At 29.6% G+C, this 22,166-nt stretch overlaps 1 protein-coding gene across 1 annotated transcript; it reads left to right on the top strand.

The window, feature by feature from the left end:
* Positions 1-2,178: 2,178 nt before the first annotated feature.
* On the top strand, positions 2,179-21,989 carry LOC113363624 (DNA damage-binding protein 1-like). The gene is made up of 20 exons (XM_026606117.1): positions 2,179-2,401; positions 2,477-2,625; positions 2,890-3,152; positions 3,362-3,567; positions 5,367-5,449; positions 5,636-5,789; positions 5,890-6,111; positions 7,490-7,773; positions 7,879-8,057; positions 12,292-12,455; positions 13,042-13,213; positions 13,350-13,493; positions 14,018-14,141; positions 14,253-14,475; positions 14,591-14,721; positions 17,504-17,632; positions 17,727-18,007; positions 18,491-18,639; positions 21,529-21,776; positions 21,858-21,989. Exons 1-20 carry the CDS (start codon positions 2,341-2,343, stop codon positions 21,942-21,944), a joined length of 3,453 nt encoding a protein of 1,150 aa, XP_026461902.1. The 5' UTR covers positions 2,179-2,340; the 3' UTR covers positions 21,945-21,989.
* Positions 21,990-22,166: the final 177 nt, after the last annotated feature.

Raw genomic sequence — 22,166 nt, 5'->3', positions numbered from 1 at the left:
CTAATTTACAGAGTTATTAATCGGTAATTGTTTTCTACTGATATCACATTGCAAAATAAAATAGATTTTTGTGTATCCGTATCCCTAGTTAAGTTAGATTGTTTATTATAATTTATTGATATATTATAAATTTAATTTCCGAAACTCGTTTTGGCGCTCCCTAAGGCGTGCGCCCGCATTTTTTACTTAGGGCAAAAACTTGATCAATTATAATTTATAACGATTCAGCCCCTACACGCGTTAATATTTTTAATAAGACTGCTTGTGGTGAATCCTGTTCGCAACGTGCGCGTGCTTTGCTTTCGTTTGCAATAACTTAGCTGCGCACATTGCAAATAAATTCACCATGCATATTCGTGGGAATCCTGTGGGAATGGAGACGAGCAATTGCGTTGGACTGTGGGTTCTAAACTTCAAATTTTTAACGCTTTTTTGTTAAAAAGAAGTGTGGTAATCTTAAAATTGATATAAGATATAGATATAATTATATGTGGATTAAAAAAGTATATTTTTTAGTATCTACTCTTCTTTTGTCTATGTCTACATCACTATTTATGTTTTAATTAACATTTATGTTTATTTATCTATGATTATTAAAGTATTCTGAACATAGATAAACAAGTATAATGATTCTGAACTTGTAAAAATACCATAGATAAAAAAAGAGTATGCACATAGATAAAAAAGAGTATTCGCGATTTTGAAGAGGGCGCAGCAGGAATGATGGCAAAGTTTAGTATTGTGCGGACTGAGAAACCGCGCGAGTGTAATGGCCCGCTCCATTGCACGAATTCGTACGGCGAATCTGTTCGCAAAGTGCGCAGATAGAAATTTTGCAAGTAAAAGCAAACCACGCGCATGTCAAAAACAGGATTCGCCGTGCGCGTTCGTGCAGTGGAGACGGGCCATTATGAAAAGTTACTAAAGTCTACCAGATTGCGTAAAGTTTCTCTGCGCAGAGCAGTTATAATATAAATATATAGTATATAGTTCAGTAATTGGATACAAAAAAAAGGCTGTTACCGAAAAAGTACTCAGGTAGTATTGAAAATGGTTGTTTTGTAGTTTTCGATGTGCTATTTACGAATTTCAACTTTGCCATCTCAAATTTTTTCAGCTGGCGCCGGCATATTGAAAAAATGGCGTCAAAAACAGTTTTTTAACAATATCTCTTTTTCGGCTTGTTTTACGATAGAAGGATCTTTATACAAATTAACTAAAGAAAATTTCTTATATTTCATATATTTACAAATCAAGATGTAATGCTCTTGTACATCTTCATTTATAACTATTGTTGCCTCGTTTGTTTTGTTTTTTCTTATTATGTACATTAATTTAATAAAGGACAGGGATTATTGATAGTTTCATTTTGTAAGTATTTGCGGGTGTTAAATATGGAAGATTATATGTTATTTTTGTAGCTTTATTGACGATTCTCTGTATGTCGTTTAAATTAGCATTTGTTGTATGACTTCACGCTATTATCCTATATATAAAGTATGGGCATTATATGAGCTTCCAGTATTAGTATCTTATTATTTTTTCCGAATGATTAAGTAGATCTTTTTTAAAGGTTCTGTTAATTGCCGCTATATTTCTTTTTATCTTATCTAATATATGATAATGTCGAAACAGAGGCTAGCATACTCATAGATAAAAGAAGAGTATACTAATACCTATTCATTCACTCTTGCTTACTTATACTTATACTTATGTTTACTTATCTATGCTTATACTTTTTTATCTATGAGTTATAGTTAATATACTATCGCTGATTTTATACAACGAAGAGTCTTAGTTGCTGTAAAGCTTTTATCTCTGTATTATTTACTTGAATATTTAATTTAGTATTTTGTTTGAATATTAATTGGTTAATTGTTAATTTATTCTTGGCCGATATTCACAACTCAATCTTTTTTAAACCATAATCGATTATGGCAACACGAATTTGCCATGAATTTGTGGTTGTCTTCGGCGAGAGAAAACAAAATACAATAAATCGTCATGACATATCGATTTTATAAAAGATCAATTTTTGAATACAGTTTTATGTTTTTTTACAAAATTTATTTTTATAAGTACTACCCAAAATTGTTCTTGGTGAAAAAGTGTTTTCGATTAGCATATATAAATATTTATTTACAGCGTCATCTACAAGATCTATCCGTGACTTGAAGCTCGGTGAAGTTGCTGAAAGATTAAAGATTGAAATTTGTTGTTTGTAATAAAATCACTCTACGTTATTTATATCTATGGTCATAGTTGTGAAAGAATCAAGAAGAAAACATAAAGTTTAATAAAATAAGTTAAAGAAATCTCATGTGGTAAACAAACAAAATAATGGCTTGTCATTACGTAGTTACGGCTCAAAAAGCTACTGCCGTAAAAGCGTGCGTCACTGGTAAACATTCGTGTGTTTGGTAAATTTAATAAAGATTGCTGCAGATAACCCTAATATTTTCATTATCAATTTTAGGAAATTTCACTTCACCAACAGATTTAAATCTTGTTATTGCTAAAAACACACGATTAGAAGTCCATTTGGTTACTCCCGAAGGTTTGAAGCCTATGAAAGAAGTTGGAATTTATGGGAAAATATCGGTTTTGAAGTTATTTCGACCGGAGGTAATTTGTGCAAGGCAGTAGATCTATACCGGCTTTTATTCGCAATATAGCTTAGTTTTAATCAATGTGCATGGAACATATTTTTATGAATTTGCTTGAGTTGTTGAACATATTTATTTAAAGTTGAAATGTTGATTAGATTACTGTCTTGTGAAGTATGTATAATAAAGCATGTTGGCGGAGGTAACATAAATTTAAAATTTGTACTGGCTACTATGTTCCAGTTTGAGATGTTTTAATGTATAAATGTGTGTCAACTTTCAGAAAGAAGAAAAAGACTTAATATTTGTTTTGACTTCTCGATACAATGCTATGATCTTAGAATGTGTACGAGAAGGAGACAATATTTCTATTATAACAAAAGCCCATGGCAATGTATCGGATAAAATAGGAAAACCGGCAGAAACTGGCATTTTAGGTGTAATTGATCCAAAAGCACGGGTAATTGGCTTGAGACTTTATGATGGACTATTTAAAATTATTCCATTGGATAAAGATACTAGTGAATTACGCGCTACAAGTTTAAGGTAATAAATTTTCCTGGAAACAGCTGATAAAGCAATTTTCCATATTCAATTTTATATCTTAGAAAACTAATAATTATAATTAATCTTGAAGGTTCAACAAGTTACCCAGGTGTTTTTCACTAATTCGTAGTATTAGAGTCAATTGAATTTACTAACACTTATCAAATCAGCACGTATTACTCACTTATCTATTTTATCAAACTCTTCAGAATGGACGAACTGCAGGTACAAGACGTTGAATTTTTACATGGTTGTGCTAATCCTACACTAATAGTAATTCACCAGGATATGAATGGGAGGCATATTAAAACATTAGAAATAAATTTGAAGGAAAAGGAATTTATGAAAGTTCCTTGGCGTCAGGATAATGTCGAAACAGAGGCTAGCATACTAATTCCTGTTCCTTCACCCTTTGGTAAATAACAGTTATAGTTAATATACTATTGCTGATTTTATGCAACGAAGAGTCTTAATTGCTGTGAAGCTTTTATGTTAAAAAGTAAAAGCTGTGAAAATGTCACTACAGATAACTCCCGTACAACACGGTAGATACGTTCCAAAAAACTAGCATGTTTTGCGAATATATGTTATACGGGACAAAAAACTAGTACAAAAAGAGGGGTTACGTTCCAAGAATTCAAAGAAACATGCTCTATATCAGGATTTTATAATAAATCTTGTTTATTATTTATCAATTTTTTTAAGAAGTAATATACATTACATGAATTATGATTTTTTTGTCATAATTAACTAGTAAGTGCTATCCAACATTATCCTTTTTTTGCAAGATATCCTCATCCTTTGAGCAGTTTTTTGTACTACCTACAGATCTGTGCATAATTTTTTGCAAAAAAAAATTATATTCGCAATTAGCTGCTTTTAGCGAAAAGATACTTATATATTTACCGCATGCAAAGTTATCTTTATTAAAATTTTATGCTCATTTTATTCAAAGGATCTTTGTTTAAGACTAATAGACTAATTGTTCGGGTAAGCCTAATATTTATCTATAGAACGTACGCACTCGAATTATAAGTATGAAATATTAGTTATCTTTTGTATTAGTTTCACACATTTATTGAGCTATTGTGCTGCAATTTTACTAATTTTAGATTAAAGTTTGATTTTCATAGATTTTACTATATTTTTTATTTTATTAGAGTTTTGCTCAAGTCTGAAACCGTGTTAGAGCGAAACCGTGCTTTAAAAGTATCGTGTTATAAGGGAAATGGCATCAATTCTTAAACTGTGTTAGAGCAAATCCGTGTTATAGTAGTACCGTGTTACGCGGGGGTTACCTCTGTTTAGTTTCATGCAAGTTTATCAAGTAAATAATTGATTTATCAGATATCAATTATTGGTTTTGGTTCACACAATTTGGTTATCTAAATGTTTGGTAATTGAAGTATAATAAAAGATACGCATTTACGCAAGATAAAATATGATAGAACTTGATCATATTCAAAAATTATCAATTTAGGAGTTTACCTAGATATTGATCATCAAAAATTTTGAGTCATTTCATTTTAAACTTGTTCGTTATCTCATTCAGATGAAGCAGAAGATCTGTAAAGATATTAATCCTCCGTCGGTCGGGGTGGTCTGGCCAGACTTTCTTCAACATCAATTTAAAAAAAAAAATACTTCTAGTAATCCTATCGACTTGAAATTTTTTGACTTTATCTAAAATTCCATTAGCTGTCGATCAATGAAAAAATCAGGATGAAATAATTTACAGAAGGATAATTATAAGGATATTAACTTTTTTATACTTCGAACAGTCAGAGTGGTCTGTATAGACCACCCATACGTTTTGTATGAAATATGACGCGTTTTGATATATGTAAACCAGTCTTTGTCCTGTTTCTGGGATTTTCAATTCAAACTGTGTCTTATATATTCTTTGCTGTGTTGTAACATGAATGTTAGTATTTACACGCACACATATGAAAATTTCGAAGGTAAATAAATATCCGACCGACGGAGGGTTAAATATAAATTTTCACTTTCAATAATATATTTTAATTATTTAACTTTTTAATAATTTAGATGCTACAAGATTGAATAAATTTGAGAAGAAAATGTGGACAAATCTCGATTGAAATTATTGTGCAATAATTTGTATATTTGGACTTCAATATGTGTTTATTTATTTATATGATTATATATATAAATTTTGTTTAGAAAATTGTGCTCTAAATTATTTATTTTTAGGTGGTGCACTTGTAATAGGTCAAGAATCAATTGTTTATCATGACGGAACTTGCTATGTTGCTATAGCACCACCCATAATAAAGGTATATATGTATAAATAATTGTAATGTTTTTTATATCAAAACAAAAAGGTAAAACTACTGATCAATATGTAAAACAAATATAAACAATGTGTTGATTCTCAAAAAATTATACTTGTTATAATTGAACAAATCTGAAATGTTTAGATAATTATATTTGATTTGATATCTTTATTTGCAATAACGCAGCAAAGTTCTATAACATGTTACGCACGTGTGGAATCAAAAGGAACAAGGTATTTACTTGGGGACATGGCAGGACATTTATTTATGTTATTTCTTGAAACAGAAGAGAGGTCAAATGGAAAACCGTATGTGAAAGATCTGAAAGTTGAATTATTAGGTAAACTATTATTTTTTAAATTAATAATTCAAATGTCCAAATGAATAGTTAAAGTTTTGCCAATGCATGTATGTTATTTTATAGATTTTATCATTTTTAGGTGAAATATCAATACCTGAATGTATCACTTATCTTGACAATGCTGTTCTGTTTATTGGAAGTCATTTAGGAGATTCGCAACTTGTTAAATTGTCAGCTACTGCTGATGAACGTGGTTCCTATGTTCAACCAATGGAAACATTTACTAATTTGGGCCCTATTGTAGATATGTGCATAGTTGATTTAGAAAGACAGGGTCAAGGGCAAATTATAACGTGTTCTGGTAAGAAAAAGTTTCGCTTCACTTTTGAAAACCTTATTTCATTTTGTATAATTCCATATCATCCATATTCATATATACGAATCAAGTCATTTTCTGATGTCTTCATATGAGTTTAACTGCTGATCAGCCAAGCAATGTGCCATCGAACGGAACAAGTAAAAATCCGACAGTGCAATATCTGGGGAATATAGTGGGTGGGGTAGGACTTTCCATTTGAGCGTTCTCAAGTAGGTTTTAACAGGCTTGGAAACGTGAGGCCGAGCGTCGTCATGCAGTAAAATCTCTATGGTCGTATTGTGGCCGTTTTTCGCGCAGTGCTTGGCTAAAATGCATCAATTGAGTATGATACTGTTCTCCAGTAATGGTTTCACTTGGTTTCAACAGCTCATAATAAATAACACCGACCTGGTTTGACCATATGCAGAGCATAACCTTCGCAGTGAATATTTGACAGAGCCGAGATTTTCTCTTCTTTGGATTGATGCAATGTATGCATTTTTGATCACCTGTCACGATGCGATGAAGAAAACCTTCTATTCTCGACGCTGGAGCAGCTGTTCACTGGCGAAAATCGACGCTCGACGTCTCTTGGCTTCAACTCACAAGGAACTCAAGTTTGAATCATCCCCAACCCGTGCAATTGCTTGGAAATATCTTGACGGGTAACTCCTAATTCTGAAGCAAGCTCTTTTTGAGTTTGGCGCAAATACTCTTCAAGCAAGGCCTTCAATTTATCATCTTTGAAGGTTTTGGGCCTTTCTTGACGAGGGCGGTCGTCAACATCAAAATCACCATCTTTGAAGCGACGAAACCCATTACAGCATGTTGTTTTGCTCAGAGCAGCATTTCCGTAGCTCTCAATGCACTTGAGCTGTCGTTTTTTTTTGAATGGAAGAAGGAAATCTACACTTCCCGCAAATGACGATTGTAAGGCATAAAATTAGACTTCTTCACTTAACCAGAAGTATATAATGCAAAAACGAAATCACTTATGTGTCGCAGTAGTTTGTTTACCATATGTCTAAGCTTGATTCAAGACGTTTTGGATTTGTCAAAATCGACCAACCCTTACTGCTAGAGCCATGTACTGACAAACAGTGAGAACTTAGTTGCGCACCTAATATTTACTTATATCTTTTGCAATATATATTTAAAACGTGATCAAACTTCAATTAAATTAAATATTAAAATAATCTTTTAATGCTGTACACTTATACTAAAAATTCAAATGCATCAATCGTATATATATTTTAATATCTTATATAAATTCTATATAATTCTTATATTAATTAATAAAATTATTGAATAAATTTTTGATTCTCAGATATTGTTAGAAATTAAGATATTAATAATATTTGCATGTATTTATTTTTTATAGGTGCCTTAAAAGAGGGAACATTACGCATAATACGTAATGGTATAGGCATACAAGAACATGCTTCAATTGATTTGTCAGGAATAAAAGGCATATGGGCATTACAAACATCAAATATCAATAAAAATACATTGTCTCAACATGACACATTAATTTTGTCATTTGTTGGTCAAACAACTATTTTGACTTTGTCTGGGGAAGAAGTTGAAGAAACTGAAATTCAAGGATTTGTCAGCGATCAGCAAACATTTTGTTGCGCAAATGTCAAATACAATCAGATTATACAAGTAATTAACTCAATAAACCTAATCTATTGAATGCTATTATTAATGTCTCAATTTCATATGCTTTTGTGTTTTTTGTGGCTTATTTATCAAAATTTTTTTTTGTAGGTTACTACAGAGGCAGTTCGGTTAGTCTCGATTGAGTCATCTTCTTTGGTTTCAGAGTGGAAACCAGCTCATGGGCAAAGTATTGGTGTAGTTTCTTGTAACTACTCACAGTTAGTTTGTGCTTCTAGATGTGATATATATTACTTAGAAATCGGTGATGGACATTTGATGAAAATAAGGTCAGTACTTTTAAGTGATAAAAAATTAATATAGTAATATAGCATCTGTATATATATCTTCTATATATATAAAAATAAGTCGGGTTTTCCTTCCTGACGAAATAACTCCAGAACGCACGAACCGATTACAACAATTTTGCATTCGTTGGAAAGGTCTCGGGCTGCGCAAGATTTATAGCTAAGAAAATTAGTTGTGCATGGCATCGTGCCTTAATGAAAGCTGCTAGAACTTCACGCACCGTAATTAAAAATTCGAGTAATGACATTAGTGAGAATTATCAGAATTATTCTTGGTTAAGTCAACGAGCAATTCTTGCCGCAAAGAATAATGATGTGCACGCACTGAATTTTACCATTCAATCAAAAATTGCTGGCGATTTGGTGACATACCAATGATTCCGACTGGTCTTCCGTTTGACTTCAAACGATTGCAATTTCCAGTTCGCCTTGCGTTCGCAATAACAAGTCGCAAGGCCAATCGCTTAGTGTTTGCGGGATAAATTTCAAATAGATTATTTAGAAAATCATTGTTTTTCACATGGGCAGTTATACGTTGCCTGTTCACGAGTTGGAAAACCATCCGCTTTGTTTGTGTTAACGTCAGACCAAAAAACAAAAATTGTGGTTTACCAAAGAGCACTTCAATGAAACGGATAATTTGCGGATTCACTTTCATTTACTTAGAGAAGTTCAACTAAAAAACACTTCATTTTTGTAATCGAAATAAATTTATTACTGTTGTATAATAAAATCAAATTTTTCCTTTTCAAATATAAAACAAACAAAAAATTTCTTCATCTTTCTCACGAAACCATCTGGTGGCGAAACGGAGTTCGTCGGGTTTGCTAGTATATATATATATATATATATATATATATATATATATATATATATATTGAATGGTAGAGTCTTGGATTTGTGTATATTTTGTAGAGTTTCGAACAAGAATCCAAAAATAATACAAAATAAAAAACAAGAAAAGTTTTTTTAAAAAAAAAACAATTTCTTTATTTAATTATTTGTTTATTGTCGACGTTTCGGAACTAGGTACGTTCCATCTTCAGGACATCTGTCAAGAGACATGATCTTGATGAGATTTTAGCAAACAATATGTTTAGGAAAAGAAAATAGATTTTTCTTAAATAATGAATTAATTGTAAAAAATATAATAATGTACAGAAATATGATAATATGTTCAAAATAAAAATGATAAAAATAAATGAGTGGATTATCAGAACAGGATATTAAACATAATAGAAAATTTTTTGAAAGTTATGGAAATTTTTTAGAAAAGGTTAATGACAAAGTTGAATTAATTACCTGTATGTTTGAATATTTGTTAGCACTTTTTCACTAAACAAGCTTTTTTAACAAAAATGAATTTGTGAGTTAATTTTCCGCCGAATAATTAGATTTTGTAAATCAAAATTACTAAAAAATTTGTCTTTTTTAAAAATTATTATTTGAAAACACAAATAATATTGTTCTCTGGATGTTGTTCGATTGGCTTTCGAATTAGTTAATTTTCGAAAGCCAATCGAACAACATCCAGAGAACAATATTATTTGTGTTTTCAAATAATAATTTTTAAAAAAGACAAATTTTTTAGTAATTTTGATTTACAAAATCTAATTATTCGGCGGAAAATTAACTCACAAATTCATTTTTGTTAAAAAAGCTTGTTTAGTGAAAAAGTGCTAACAAATATTCAAACATACAGGTAATTAATTCAACTTTGTCATTAACCTTTTCTAAAAAATTTCCATAACTTTCAAAAAATTTTCTATTATGTTTAATATCCTGTTCTGATAATCCACTCATTTATTTTTATCATTTTTATTTTGAACATATTATCATATTTCTGTACATTATTATATTTTTTACAATTAATTCATTATTTAAGAAAAATCTATTTTCTTTTCCTAAACATATTGTTTGCTAAAATCTCATCAAGATCATGTCTCTTGACAGATGTCCTGAAGATGGAACGTACCTAGTTCCGAAACGTCGACAATAAACAAATAATTAAATAAAGAAATTGTTTTTTTTTTTTAAAAAAACTTTTCTTGTTTTTTATTTTGTATTATTTTTGGATTCTTGTTCGAAACTCTACAAAATATATATATATATATATACATATTCAGTGGTGTTGTCGAACCGGAACACGCCTGAACGTCGTTCCTGCAAATCATTTTTGAGCTAAAAAAATTAGAAAGGATTGCTTTTTTTTTTTCTAATTTTTGACGAAATGCAAGCAGCCCGCGGTTGTCTGAAGCGTTACACAATAAAAATATCACGATAATATATGTGGATAATCCGCCGAGCAATTCGCTATTTGAAATCACTAAAAGACGTTAAAAAAGGATACAAACGCTTTGAAGCATCAGAGACTATTCAAGTGATAAAATTAGAAACATTAACTTTAACAGATAAAAAAAAATTTACTATTATTTATAGAAATCAATTTCTTGTAAGTCTAATTAATAATATTACTAGAAGACTACACAGAGAAAATGATTTAATAAGTGAATTTCGAGTATTAGTTATAACGCAGCGGCCAGCAGATATTGGAATTGGCTATGGAGAAAATGAAATCCAGTCAGTATGTATCAGATTTAATTCAACATCACTGATGCGATCTATCAATACATTTAGAGATTATATTGATACTGGAAGTAAAGTAATTCCTGAAGATATAGAAATTTTAATTCGACATATAAATATTGTACCGTGCAGTTCCGCAGAGTGTGAGCGCGGATTCAGTAATATGAATATTATTAAGAAAAAATTTGTCAATCATGTAAGATTTTGCAAATACAAGAACAATATTCAGGTAAGTCGGTTCCAAATGTACAACATCTTAACATTACGCCACTCGATGCTAGAAGAAAATACCTTATCTTCTGCTATGGAGAAAATATTGTGAAAGGTGCTTTAGATGTGCCTGAACTTCTGGAACGTGTCAAATTTGTTGTACCAAACGTTAAGCCATTGACAATCTAGCAAATCTTCTATTTATAAAAATGAATGGTCCACCACATCAATTATTTAAACTAGATAATTATGTAAAAACTTGGTTAAGGTATAATCGTTCAGCGGGTGACAACATTGTTTTGTTGAAAATTCAACTACTAGGATCCTGAAAATAACCTTATTTGGAATATTTTATAGAAATCATAGTGCTTTTATGTTAAACCTGTTAAAAATATTTATGCGGCGTTGTTTGATATACTATTTGTATTTTATAATTGAACTATTTTTTATTAAACTTTCTTATTATTGTGATAAACATACATATATATGAGCAAAATAAGTTTTGTAAGAATTTTTGTCTCATTTCTTTTTGAGAACCGAACGGGAACAAATATGAGAACCGTTTGAATATATATATATATATATATATATATATATATATATATATATATACAGTAGCACCTCGATTATCCGGACTAATTGTTGTCGATAGGCTTCCGGATAATCGAAAATCCCGATAATTCAAATTATGAAGAATAATGTTTTGTTTATCAAAAATAACAAATGCATACATAGATATCGATGTTTATTAGAAAATTAATTCGATATAGATATCGATGTTTATTAGAAAATTAACAATTACATATTTTCTTAGATTACATTATACATATTATATTAACATGAGCTAAAATATTCAGGTTGTACGTAAAGTATCAATGAAGAAGAAAAGTTGATTACAAATAATTTGTTGGTCGTTTTTGTAAAAACTAACAATATAGAGCTTCTTCTAAGAGTTTATTTTTTGGTCTCTTCACCATTTTCCGATTTTCACTACCCTCTTTACTATCTAACTTGCAAGTGTACTACAAAATTGAATCGGCATTCTTTTTGATATCGCTTATAGTGGTGGATGTACCTACACCATACCTATCAGCTAACTTACGGCCGGATTCGCCTTTTTTAATGATTCTATAATATTTATTTTATCTTTAAGGGATAACACCACCCTTTAAAAATGTATATATGCAGGTCAAAACAGAGAATGTATTAATGTATATATGCACATCAGAAGTATGCAAGTTCCGACGCGATTACGTCGGGATAATCGCAAATCCGTATAACCGAGGTCCGGATAATCGAGGTTCTACTGTATATATATATATATATATATATATATATATATATATATATATATATATATATATATATATATATATATATATATATATATATATATATATATATATATTATTGTCAACAGTCAAGTTACTCTGGAGCATGAAGTTGCTTGCTTAGATATAACACCATTATCTGATACTAATGATGAATCAAAACTGGTCGCGGTTGGACTGTGGACAGATATTTCAGCAATCATATTGCGGCTTCCAAATTTGGAGGAATTGTATCATCACAAATTGGGTGGAGGTATGATAATCAATATTAAAGTAATACATTCGGAGTTTTACATCCAAATTGTGGAAAGATATATAGTTTATAAATTTGTTGTGTGATCACTGGAATTATTTTAGTGCCTTATATTGTAATTTTTTATTTTATTTATGCTTTTTGTTAACCATGTATTGGTGCATTTGTTGACCTTTTTAACCAATTGTGACTAAGAATTGGTATTTTATTTCACTGCTTTCTGCTTTTTTTAAAATTTCAATAATTGTAGTTTGTGTTTCTTTTTATTCATAAGTATGCTTAACAAATGGCTAAGTATTATTATCTGAATAAAACCCATGAGATGTTTGTCCATTTAATGTAATGATTTTTTTTTTTTATTTAAATTGAATTTGATATTTCTGCGTATGTCAAGCCCTAATACTCTTGTTATTAATAAAAACAACCAATTATTTTGTGATTAGAACTCCATAAGTACATACACTAATTATCCAAATATTTACAAGTAAAACTGAACTATTTAGTATTAATATTGGCTAATAATAAAGAATAACTTATGGAAAAATATATTATAGTTATGTTAATTCTTGCGTAATTATTTTTTCAGAAATCATACCAAGATCTATATTAATGGCATCATTTGAAGGAATAAACTATTTACTTTGTGCGCTGGGAGATGGATCAATGCAGTATTTCTTTTTGGATTCAGACTCCGGAGTATTGACAAACAAGAAAAAAGTGACGCTTGGTACACAGCCCACAGTGTTGAAGACTTTCAAGTAAGTTGATGATGTACTAAATATATAAGAAATGTTGTATGTTGATAACCATTTTTTTGCTCTTTTCAAATCATTATCTAGGGTATTTATATCTAATTTTATAAATTTTCGTCATTCTATCATTTTTTATTTGCAGATCTTTTTCTACCACAAATGTATTTGCATGTTCTGATAGACCAACAGTGATATATTCATCAAATCATAAGTTAGTTTTTTCAAACGTGAATATGAAGGAAGTCAATCATATGTGTTCATTTAACACTGATGCATATCCTGACAGGTTTGTTTCATATATTTATTTAATATTTGACAATACTTTTTTTGTAAATTACTTGTAAGTAGCAATTTGCCTCAAGGAAAGTTGCTACTGTTCCGAAATGTGTATATAAAAGACATAATCAATCAATATGAACTGAAATTTGGCTACCTTTGAAAATGTCTACAAAACATTGAAGTAGCAATTCGTATTTTCTAGCGGAAACAAACTTTTTCTCCAAGAAGTTAATAATGAACTATTTTTAGTGTGTTCAGTGAATTTTTAGTATATTTTTAGTATTGTGCATTTATATATTTCTTGTATTGCTATCTTTTGTCTGATAGAAATAAAATATGAAATAAAAAAATTGAAAACAAATAAAATATGTGCTAAAATTGGTTAAAAAAAAATCATTTATTTTGTTTTCAAATATTGTATTTATTATCCTATAGATATTATTATAATAGTGCTGCCTTTAAATCTAAATTTTTTTTTTTAAGTTTTTTTTTCAATGTGGATATATTAATCGTTTTTTCTTGCTTTTTTAGCTTGGCTTTAGCTACAGATAGTACTATAACTATTGGAACAATTGATGAGATCCAAAAACTTCATATACGGACAGTGCCATTAGGAGAAACACCTAGGAAGATTGCTTACCAAGAATCTTCACAGGTATAACATTTTTCTAATTGTTTAACATTACTAAATAATATACAAATAATTACCAAATAAATCATATTTTTGTCTATATACATACTATACTGACAAATAATATTTTGCCAGACTTTTGGTGTCCTTACAACCAGGGTAGATGTGGCGGATTCAAACGGTCTCACGCCGACCAGAGCTAGTGCATCAACACAAGCCCAAAATATAACACATTGTTCAACAATGGGTTCTTTAATCCTAAATAAACCAGGTGTTGGAGCAGGAATTCCAAATGCTGAATTTGGACAGGAAGTCGAAATTAATAATCTTTTGATATTGGATCAAAATACATTTGAAGGTTGGTTGAAAATATTTCTTAATAATATGTGATAAAGATAGAACATTATCAACATATATTTTTGTGAAAATCAATATCATAAATAATTCAATTTAAATATGATTTTTTTTCACAGTGCTCCATGCACAGCAGTTAATGCAAACAGAATCTGCATTATCGTTAATCAGCACAAAATTGGGTGACGATCCGAATACCTATTTCATTGTTGGCACTGCACTTGTAAATCCTGAAGATTCGGAACCAAAGGTAATCAAATATTGTTATAATATTGTATTTTCTATGAATTTTTTAACAATGTAATTTTGAGCATTTTTGATATGATACTGGAGCAATACTGAAACAAAATCGTTTTTATTTGCTAATTAAAACTAATCACTAATAAATTGTTTATCTGGATTGCTTAAATAAGATTTTCTAATAATTGTAGTTATTGTGAAGATTATTCCTTCTTATATCAAAAATTATTTTAAGCATGTTAATAGATGCATTGAAAAAATATGACCTAATGGAATATAATATCCAAAGATTTGTAGAAAAGAAAAAAAAATTGTAAGCTTCTCCTATAGTGATTTGTAAAATAAATGGCGGGTTAAAAGTGAGAATTTATCTAATATAATGAGTTTTTACTTGTTTCTAGTAGCGTTGGATAGTTAGTTTTCCAGAATAAATCGATTCAATCTGTGGGTCATTGCAAGATCAACACTGAAATTTATTACCAATTTTTAACTTCTCGAAGGAGAAGTTTGTTTTCATTAAAAAATCCGATTTGCTAATTTTATGTTTTTTCGACGTTTCAAGCCATTCTGAATCGAATGAGACCTAATTTGGAAAAAGTATGTGTGTGTGTGTATGTGAACAGATTTTTTGCCGTAAATCGACGTTTTCTCAAAAACGGTTAGACCAATTTCAAAAATTTAAAAGCCATTCGATGTATCTCAATGAGGACTAGCGTTTGAGTTTTGAACGATAATCGACCGAGCCGTTTCTTTGTAAATCGCAGAAAAGTGAAAAAATTGTCGTCCACGTTCTAGCCCGCAATTCTGAATCGATTTTGAAAATTCAGAAACTGTTCGAAAGATATTGGTTGGGAGTCTTGCTGATTAGTTTTTGGTAAAGATCGGGCGGGCCGTTTTCTTATAATAAAGTTCTTAAAAAAAAAAATTTCGACGATTTTTATGATTTTTTTATGGTAGATAACATAGTCTTATAGATCATACTAAAATATTACGGTCGTTTAATTTAAAAAATTCGTCAAAATTTGCAGAACTTTAGTATCGTTTTTTTGGCGTTTGTCAAAATTAGACCTTTCATCGACGTTTGCTCAAAAACGCCTGAACCGATTTTAAAAATTTAAAAGCCGATCGATGTATTTCGATGTGGATTATCTTCTCGTCCACATTTAAGTACATACTACCGAATCGATTTTGAAAAGTCAAAACTGTTCGAAAGATATTAGATGGGAATGATACCGATTAGTTGAAAAAAAAATTTAAGCCAATTTTGATAGAACTTTTTTTGTTGAAAATGAGTAGTATTTTGACGTTTGTTAAAATTAAAATTAGGCGATTTACTTGGTATGATGATAGAGCACTTGGTCCTTTAATGAACATACTAAACCATTAAAGTCCTACAGAAACTAGTTCAATTATAAAAGTGATTGATTTTTGAAAATTTGCTTTTAGAAAATACTCAGAGTTAACGTGTTCGTTCGTTTTCAAATATGTGTAATAAATTCAATCGGAATTCTTTTAATCACTCATAAATTAATTTATTTTTTATTGATTAAATCGATTATTTACACATATCGGGAAGTTCATGTAACTTGCCTCGAGGTAAAATACCGATACCTACTAGTTTTTTAAACATTTAATAAGACAACTTATTGAAATTTTCATTGGTCGGTCATTAATTATGATAAATTTACTATTATATTTTGTTAAGTTTGAAATTAGTTTCGTTTTCATTTTTAATATCAAAGCAATATTTATGGTTAAATTAACAAACTAATTAAAATCCGAAAGAAGAAGTATATGTTTTTGTTGGAAAATCCTATATGTTAATTTTGTTTTCTTAGCGTTTCAAGTCATTCTGAATCGTTCAGGACCAAAATTCCAAGAAGTATGTGTGTTATTATGCTAACCGAAATTTGACTTTCGTCAACGTTTCAAAGACAGCTGCACTGATTTTAAAAATTTAGTCATTCAATGAAATTCGAAAGACTCGTGTTGATTAATTATCGGGACAATTGGCTGAGCCGTTTCGTCACAATTAGCAGCAGATAAGTGTAACATTTTTCATCTAGGCAAAGTTTTCGTTAAGTTCTAGGCTAAAATCCCCAACCGATTTTGAGAATTTAAAAACTGAAAATTCTTAGTCGGGAATATTGCAGATAAATGATGATTAGTTTTTGGTAATGTTCAACAACCGTTACAATTCTTTTTCCGTTTTTTATGAAACATAACATGGCGAAAAAGTTCATAGTCTAAACTATGAACTATCAATTCAATTTTTAAATAAATATATCATAAATTAATGAAACAAGAAAATAATACATTATATTTAATTTATTGGTGGAAAAAAATTGATGAAAAAAATAAAATTCTATTTTAGAAATGCTTGGCGGGTCGCAGAAAAATATTTAAAGGGCCGCATAAAGCCTTCGGGCTGCGGGTTGCTCATCTTTGGTCTAAACGAACACAATAAAATACTATAGTCCTACGAAAAGTGGTTGACTATAAAAATTCTTTAAAGGTTGGAATAACAGGACGTTTTCGTGCACTATAATTAATACAATTACAGATAGCACATAAGTTTGTTTGATAGATTTCAATTGAAAATCGCATTGATTAGTTTTTAGTGAAAACGCAAACTTTAGTATCGAATTTAACTGTTGATATTTTATTTAAATAGCTAAATCTTGTTCTTTATGATCGTGTCAATTATTTATTTACACGTCTCGGAATTTTCATGCAACTTGCTTTAAGGCAAAATGCCACTTACATCTAGTTAATTATTATACTACTGGCAGGTTGGCAGAATCTTAATGTATCACTATGTGGATGGAAAAATAAATCTAATTGCTGAAAAGGAATTAAAAGGAGCCTGTTATACATTAGTTGAATTTAATGGAAAGTTATTAACAACTATCAATAGTACTGTGAGTATTTATAAATAGGAATTTATATTTAAAAATGATATTAAAAAATTATCACTAAATACAAAATTATAATATCTTCAATCTTTTTTGTCAGGTACGATTATTTGAATGGACAGCAGAAAAAGAACTACGTCTCGAGTGTAGCCATTTTAATAACATAATAGCCTTGTACTTAAAAACCAAAGGAGATTTTATTCTGGTAGGTGACTTAATGAGATCCATGACTTTATTACAATATAAGCAACTTGAGGGTAGTTTTGAAGAAATAGCTCGTGACTACGACCCAAATTGGATGACTGGTGTAGAAATATTAGATGACGATACGTTCTTAGGAGCAGAAAATGGACAAAATTTATTTGTTTGTCAGAAGGACAGGTATCAGTTAACAATAACAATTTTTGTAAACAACTAAAAATAGTTAAAACAATTTGATGCCATGAATTAACAAATTATAACTTTATAATAAGTTATGATCAATAATGCTCAATCACAATTATAACCAGTTATTTATTAGTCTATGTAAGAGTACTGAATTTCATACTAAATTTTTAAATATCTGATTTATATTAATTGATTGGTTTAAAATTTTTGGAATAAAGTTTTTATTAATTGCATTATTGAAGTATGCAGAGTTGCAAATTTACAAATTTTATAAACATTTTATTTGCATTATATGGACAGTTTGAAAGTTACAAGAAATACATTAATTTAATCATATTTATAAATAATATTAAAGAATTACTTTTAACTATAAATAGTTTTGTGTGGCCTAATGAGAGTATATAATTTGATTAAAAAACACTCTTAATGGGTAGTATGTTTGCAAATAAATATTTAACCAATATTTTGTTGTTGTAGTGCTGCTGCTTCTGATGAAGAAAGACAACAAATGTCTGACACTGCACAGTTCCATCTCGGTGATATGGTGAATGTCTTCAGGCATGGATCACTTGTTATGCAAAATCGAGGTGAAACTTGTACACCCACAACGGGTTGTGTATTATTTGGTAAGTAGATTAAAAATGAGAAAAATCTTTAGTTTTAAATGAGCTAAATAATGCATTAGTCAATTGTCAAATATATCATTAGATAAATTAATATTTGATTCATTGTATTATTATTATGTTTTATATTGTGAGTTTTAGGTTTATGTACTTTTATTTACAATTACCTTTTAATATCTTATCAAATTGATGAAATTTGGTATTTTTAACTATTAAAATCATTTATTTAAGAATTATTATATTACTATTTTTCTCATAATCAGGCAAAGCGTAAATTTGGATATTTGTAATATTATTAGGAGAAAAGTTTGAAGAATTGATAATGGTTTTAGAATTCTCTACTCATGGTCGGATTTATGAGGTGACTTACACTAATATGAAAAACTATGCTAATAGACGTAATTCATATCTATTACATCTAATACTATAAATGTGTTCGAAAAAACACTTTATTTTTTTAAATATTATTTTAAGATATATATATATTTTTTTAAAACGTTTTTTTATCACTAGAATGTAACTATATTTTTTTGAACCAAACATCACACTTAAGCCCTATAATTATTATATGATTTGAAAACTTATATTTTAAAGTTTGTGTGTAAAAAAAAAAATTTTAATCAATTACACACAGTAGTTTTTGGATGGTGCCAAGAATAATACGGAAAGAATTAAGCAGCATTTTTGACATATTTTACTCTTTTGCTGTAGAAAAGGTATAAATACTGTTTAAGTCAAAATGAAATTAACTGGTGTGTATGGAAATGACGTGTTGATAGTACGATTAGGGCTTACAATACCGGGATCCCCGCCGATTTTTGGCCGGTATTCAATATTGGTATTTATACAAAAATACCGGTATTTCGGAATTACCAGTATTTTGTTACAAATTGAACTTATGCAATAAACATACACAGTTTTCAAACTTTTGCATTGTCTTCATATCTAATTCGTTATCAATGATTTTTAAACAAAATATACAATCGATACGTTATAATTATCTATATTGTATATCTACCTATCATTCATATTTATTTATTATTTCATTATAACGAAAATTTACAAGACCAAGCTATCGAGTGATAAACAGTTTGGTAATCAATGATAATATTGGTCTTGGTGGTGGATGACCTCTTTCTTATGCGTACGTTGCAGATTCTTAGAAATTGTTCATATAGAATTATTTTATTAATTTATTAGACAATCAGAAAATACATTAATCTATAAGTCTTTTTGATGTGTTGATAGGTAGTTATGATTTGATTATAACCTAAATACACTATACTAAGTACTAATTCATATCGAATAATAATGTACTCGGATTATTTATTTATGACAATTGTGCCAACAAATGTAGAATGAGAAAAAGGTTTTCGGCTTGTTATATTTGTACTAAAATTCGGTCCTCGCTCGAAGATTAAACAATCAATTGTTTATATTTTTTAAAAGCATATTTTAATAAACAAAATATAAGTTATTAATTGAATTTGTTTTTTTCCTTAAATATATAATTCCATACGAGCCTACTTTATATGTAAAATGTAACCTAGAGGTTAATATATAATGGTTCACTTGCCCGTTTTTTTGAATTCCTATTCTCTATGTCATAAAATAATTAATATGTACTTTAATATGTCAATATAACAATTACGGTAAATAAAAATATGACTTTTAAAATTTTTCATTGATAATGCCGGTATTAATACCGGGATCTTCCGGTATTACAAATTTCAAATATCGAATTCCGGCATTCACAGTTTAGTACGATATTGAAAGCCCTAAGTACGACAGTGCCAAAATTAGTTTGCTAAATTTCATTCCTGGTATTTTGATGTCCAAGATGCACCAAGTCCAAGAAGTACGGTTGAAGGTGATAAAGACGCGAGAAAGGCATTAGTTGATGCAAACTGGCGAATAACAATACATAAGATCCCATTGAGTTAAAATTTATCAAATGCAACAGTTCATGACCACTCAAAAAAAGGTCTGGAATTTTCCTCGAAACTTAATGTATGGCTCTTATGAAAGAAACGTGTGTCGTCGCACTGGCGTCCGCGATTCGCCTCTGAAAAGCCCTAAAAATTATCAGGTTTTGAAACGAATTGTCACTAGGAATGTCAAATGGGATGTAAAGAATACAATACACCCAATTGCCCATGAAACAAAGAACAAGAAACTTCTAACAACAGGTGCAAACCTGAAATTGGCCAGAAAAAGTTGATGCAGTATGTTTGGTAAGACATTAAAGGAGTTGTTCATTTTTCAGCTTTTCCATGATAACTTAACTGTTAGTTCGGATGCCTTATGTCATTAGCTGGATAAACTAAATGATATACTGTAATAGAAAAGGTCAGAATTAACCCACGAGTCAAGGTATAGTCCTGCATCAAGACGACGCAAGACCTCAAATAAGTTTGGTCAATTGCAAAAAGCTTTTGTAGCTTGAATGGGACCCAATAATACATTCATCATATTCTCCAGACCTGCCATCATCGGATCATTATTTGTACCGTTCACTAAAAAAATTTTTCGGCGGTAAAACCGCGTTGTCTCAAATCAGCATGTCAAAAAGCACTTTGATCAGTTTTTTGCCAACAGCGACCAAAAAATATATATTCTCGGAATTATGCTAATACCAGAAATATGACAAAAGATGTTCGATCAAAACTGCCAATACATAATGTAGCAAAGTATTTGTTTATTGTACGAAAATTACGTGCCAAAATGTCTATAAAAAACGAAGTTACTATTCGAACAACCCAATACCTTGAATTTGAATAACTTGTTTGGCTTTGATGAAAGATCATAAAATACATTTTGAAAAATTCATACAAGTTAGAATCAAGAGGCGAATAGATTGATGAGTTAATATTGCTTATTCTGTGTTTTTAGGCACTGTATCGGGAGCTATAGGTTTAGTGACTCAGATATCTCAAGAACTCTATGATTTTTTGCTTACATTACAATCAAGATTGAAAAAAGTTATAAAATCTGTTGGAAAGATCGATCATTCGTTCTGGAGAAGTTTCAATTCAGAAATGAAACCAGAGCCTTGCGAAGGCTTTATAGATGGTGATCTCATTGAAAGTTTCTTAGATCTCAGTCGAGACAAAATGAGGGAGTGTGCAGTTGGATTGCAGGTATGAAATAATGTACATTCTCATATCTAATATTTGTGTTATAAATCATGTATTCTATTAAGTATATTTTTTATATTGTAGATGCTTAATAATGGTTCAGGTGATTGTGGTGATGCTACAGTAGACGACATTGTAAAAATAGTTGAAGACTTGACGAGAATTCATTAAGATTGACAGTTTTGATTCTGAAGTTAAGAATTTGATTAATTGATAAATACCAGTTATACAGAATTTGTTAAATATATTTATTTACACAAATATTACTTTATTATGTACTTGATAAAATGTCACAAAGTTGTTGCAACAAAGGTCTTAAATGATATTTTATCTAGTTGTAAGTAAAATTTTGCCTTAAGGCAAGTTGCGTTAACTTTCTATATGTATACATAA

Source organism: Ctenocephalides felis, unplaced genomic scaffold (genome assembly GCF_003426905.1).
Source record: "Ctenocephalides felis isolate EL2017-DRISC unplaced genomic scaffold, ASM342690v1 CF-g0.4_SCAFFOLD_00333, whole genome shotgun sequence".
Classification (NCBI taxonomy): Eukaryota; Metazoa; Arthropoda; class Insecta; order Siphonaptera; family Pulicidae; genus Ctenocephalides; species Ctenocephalides felis.
This window is presented reverse-complemented; position numbering and strand designations above follow the sequence as displayed.

Excerpts from the sequence above, each read along its gene's own strand:
- LOC113363624 (XM_026606117.1), top strand. The coding sequence starts at position 2,341 with ATGGCTTGTCATTACGTAGTTACGGCTCAAAAAGCTACTGCCGTAAAA. Across the intron at positions 3,153-3,361 it reads TTACGCGCTACAAGTTTAAG|AATGGACGAACTGCAGGTAC; the intron begins GTAATAAATTTT and ends CAAACTCTTCAG. Across the intron at positions 12,456-13,041 it reads TCATCACAAATTGGGTGGAG|AAATCATACCAAGATCTATA; the intron begins GTATGATAATCA and ends TTATTTTTTCAG.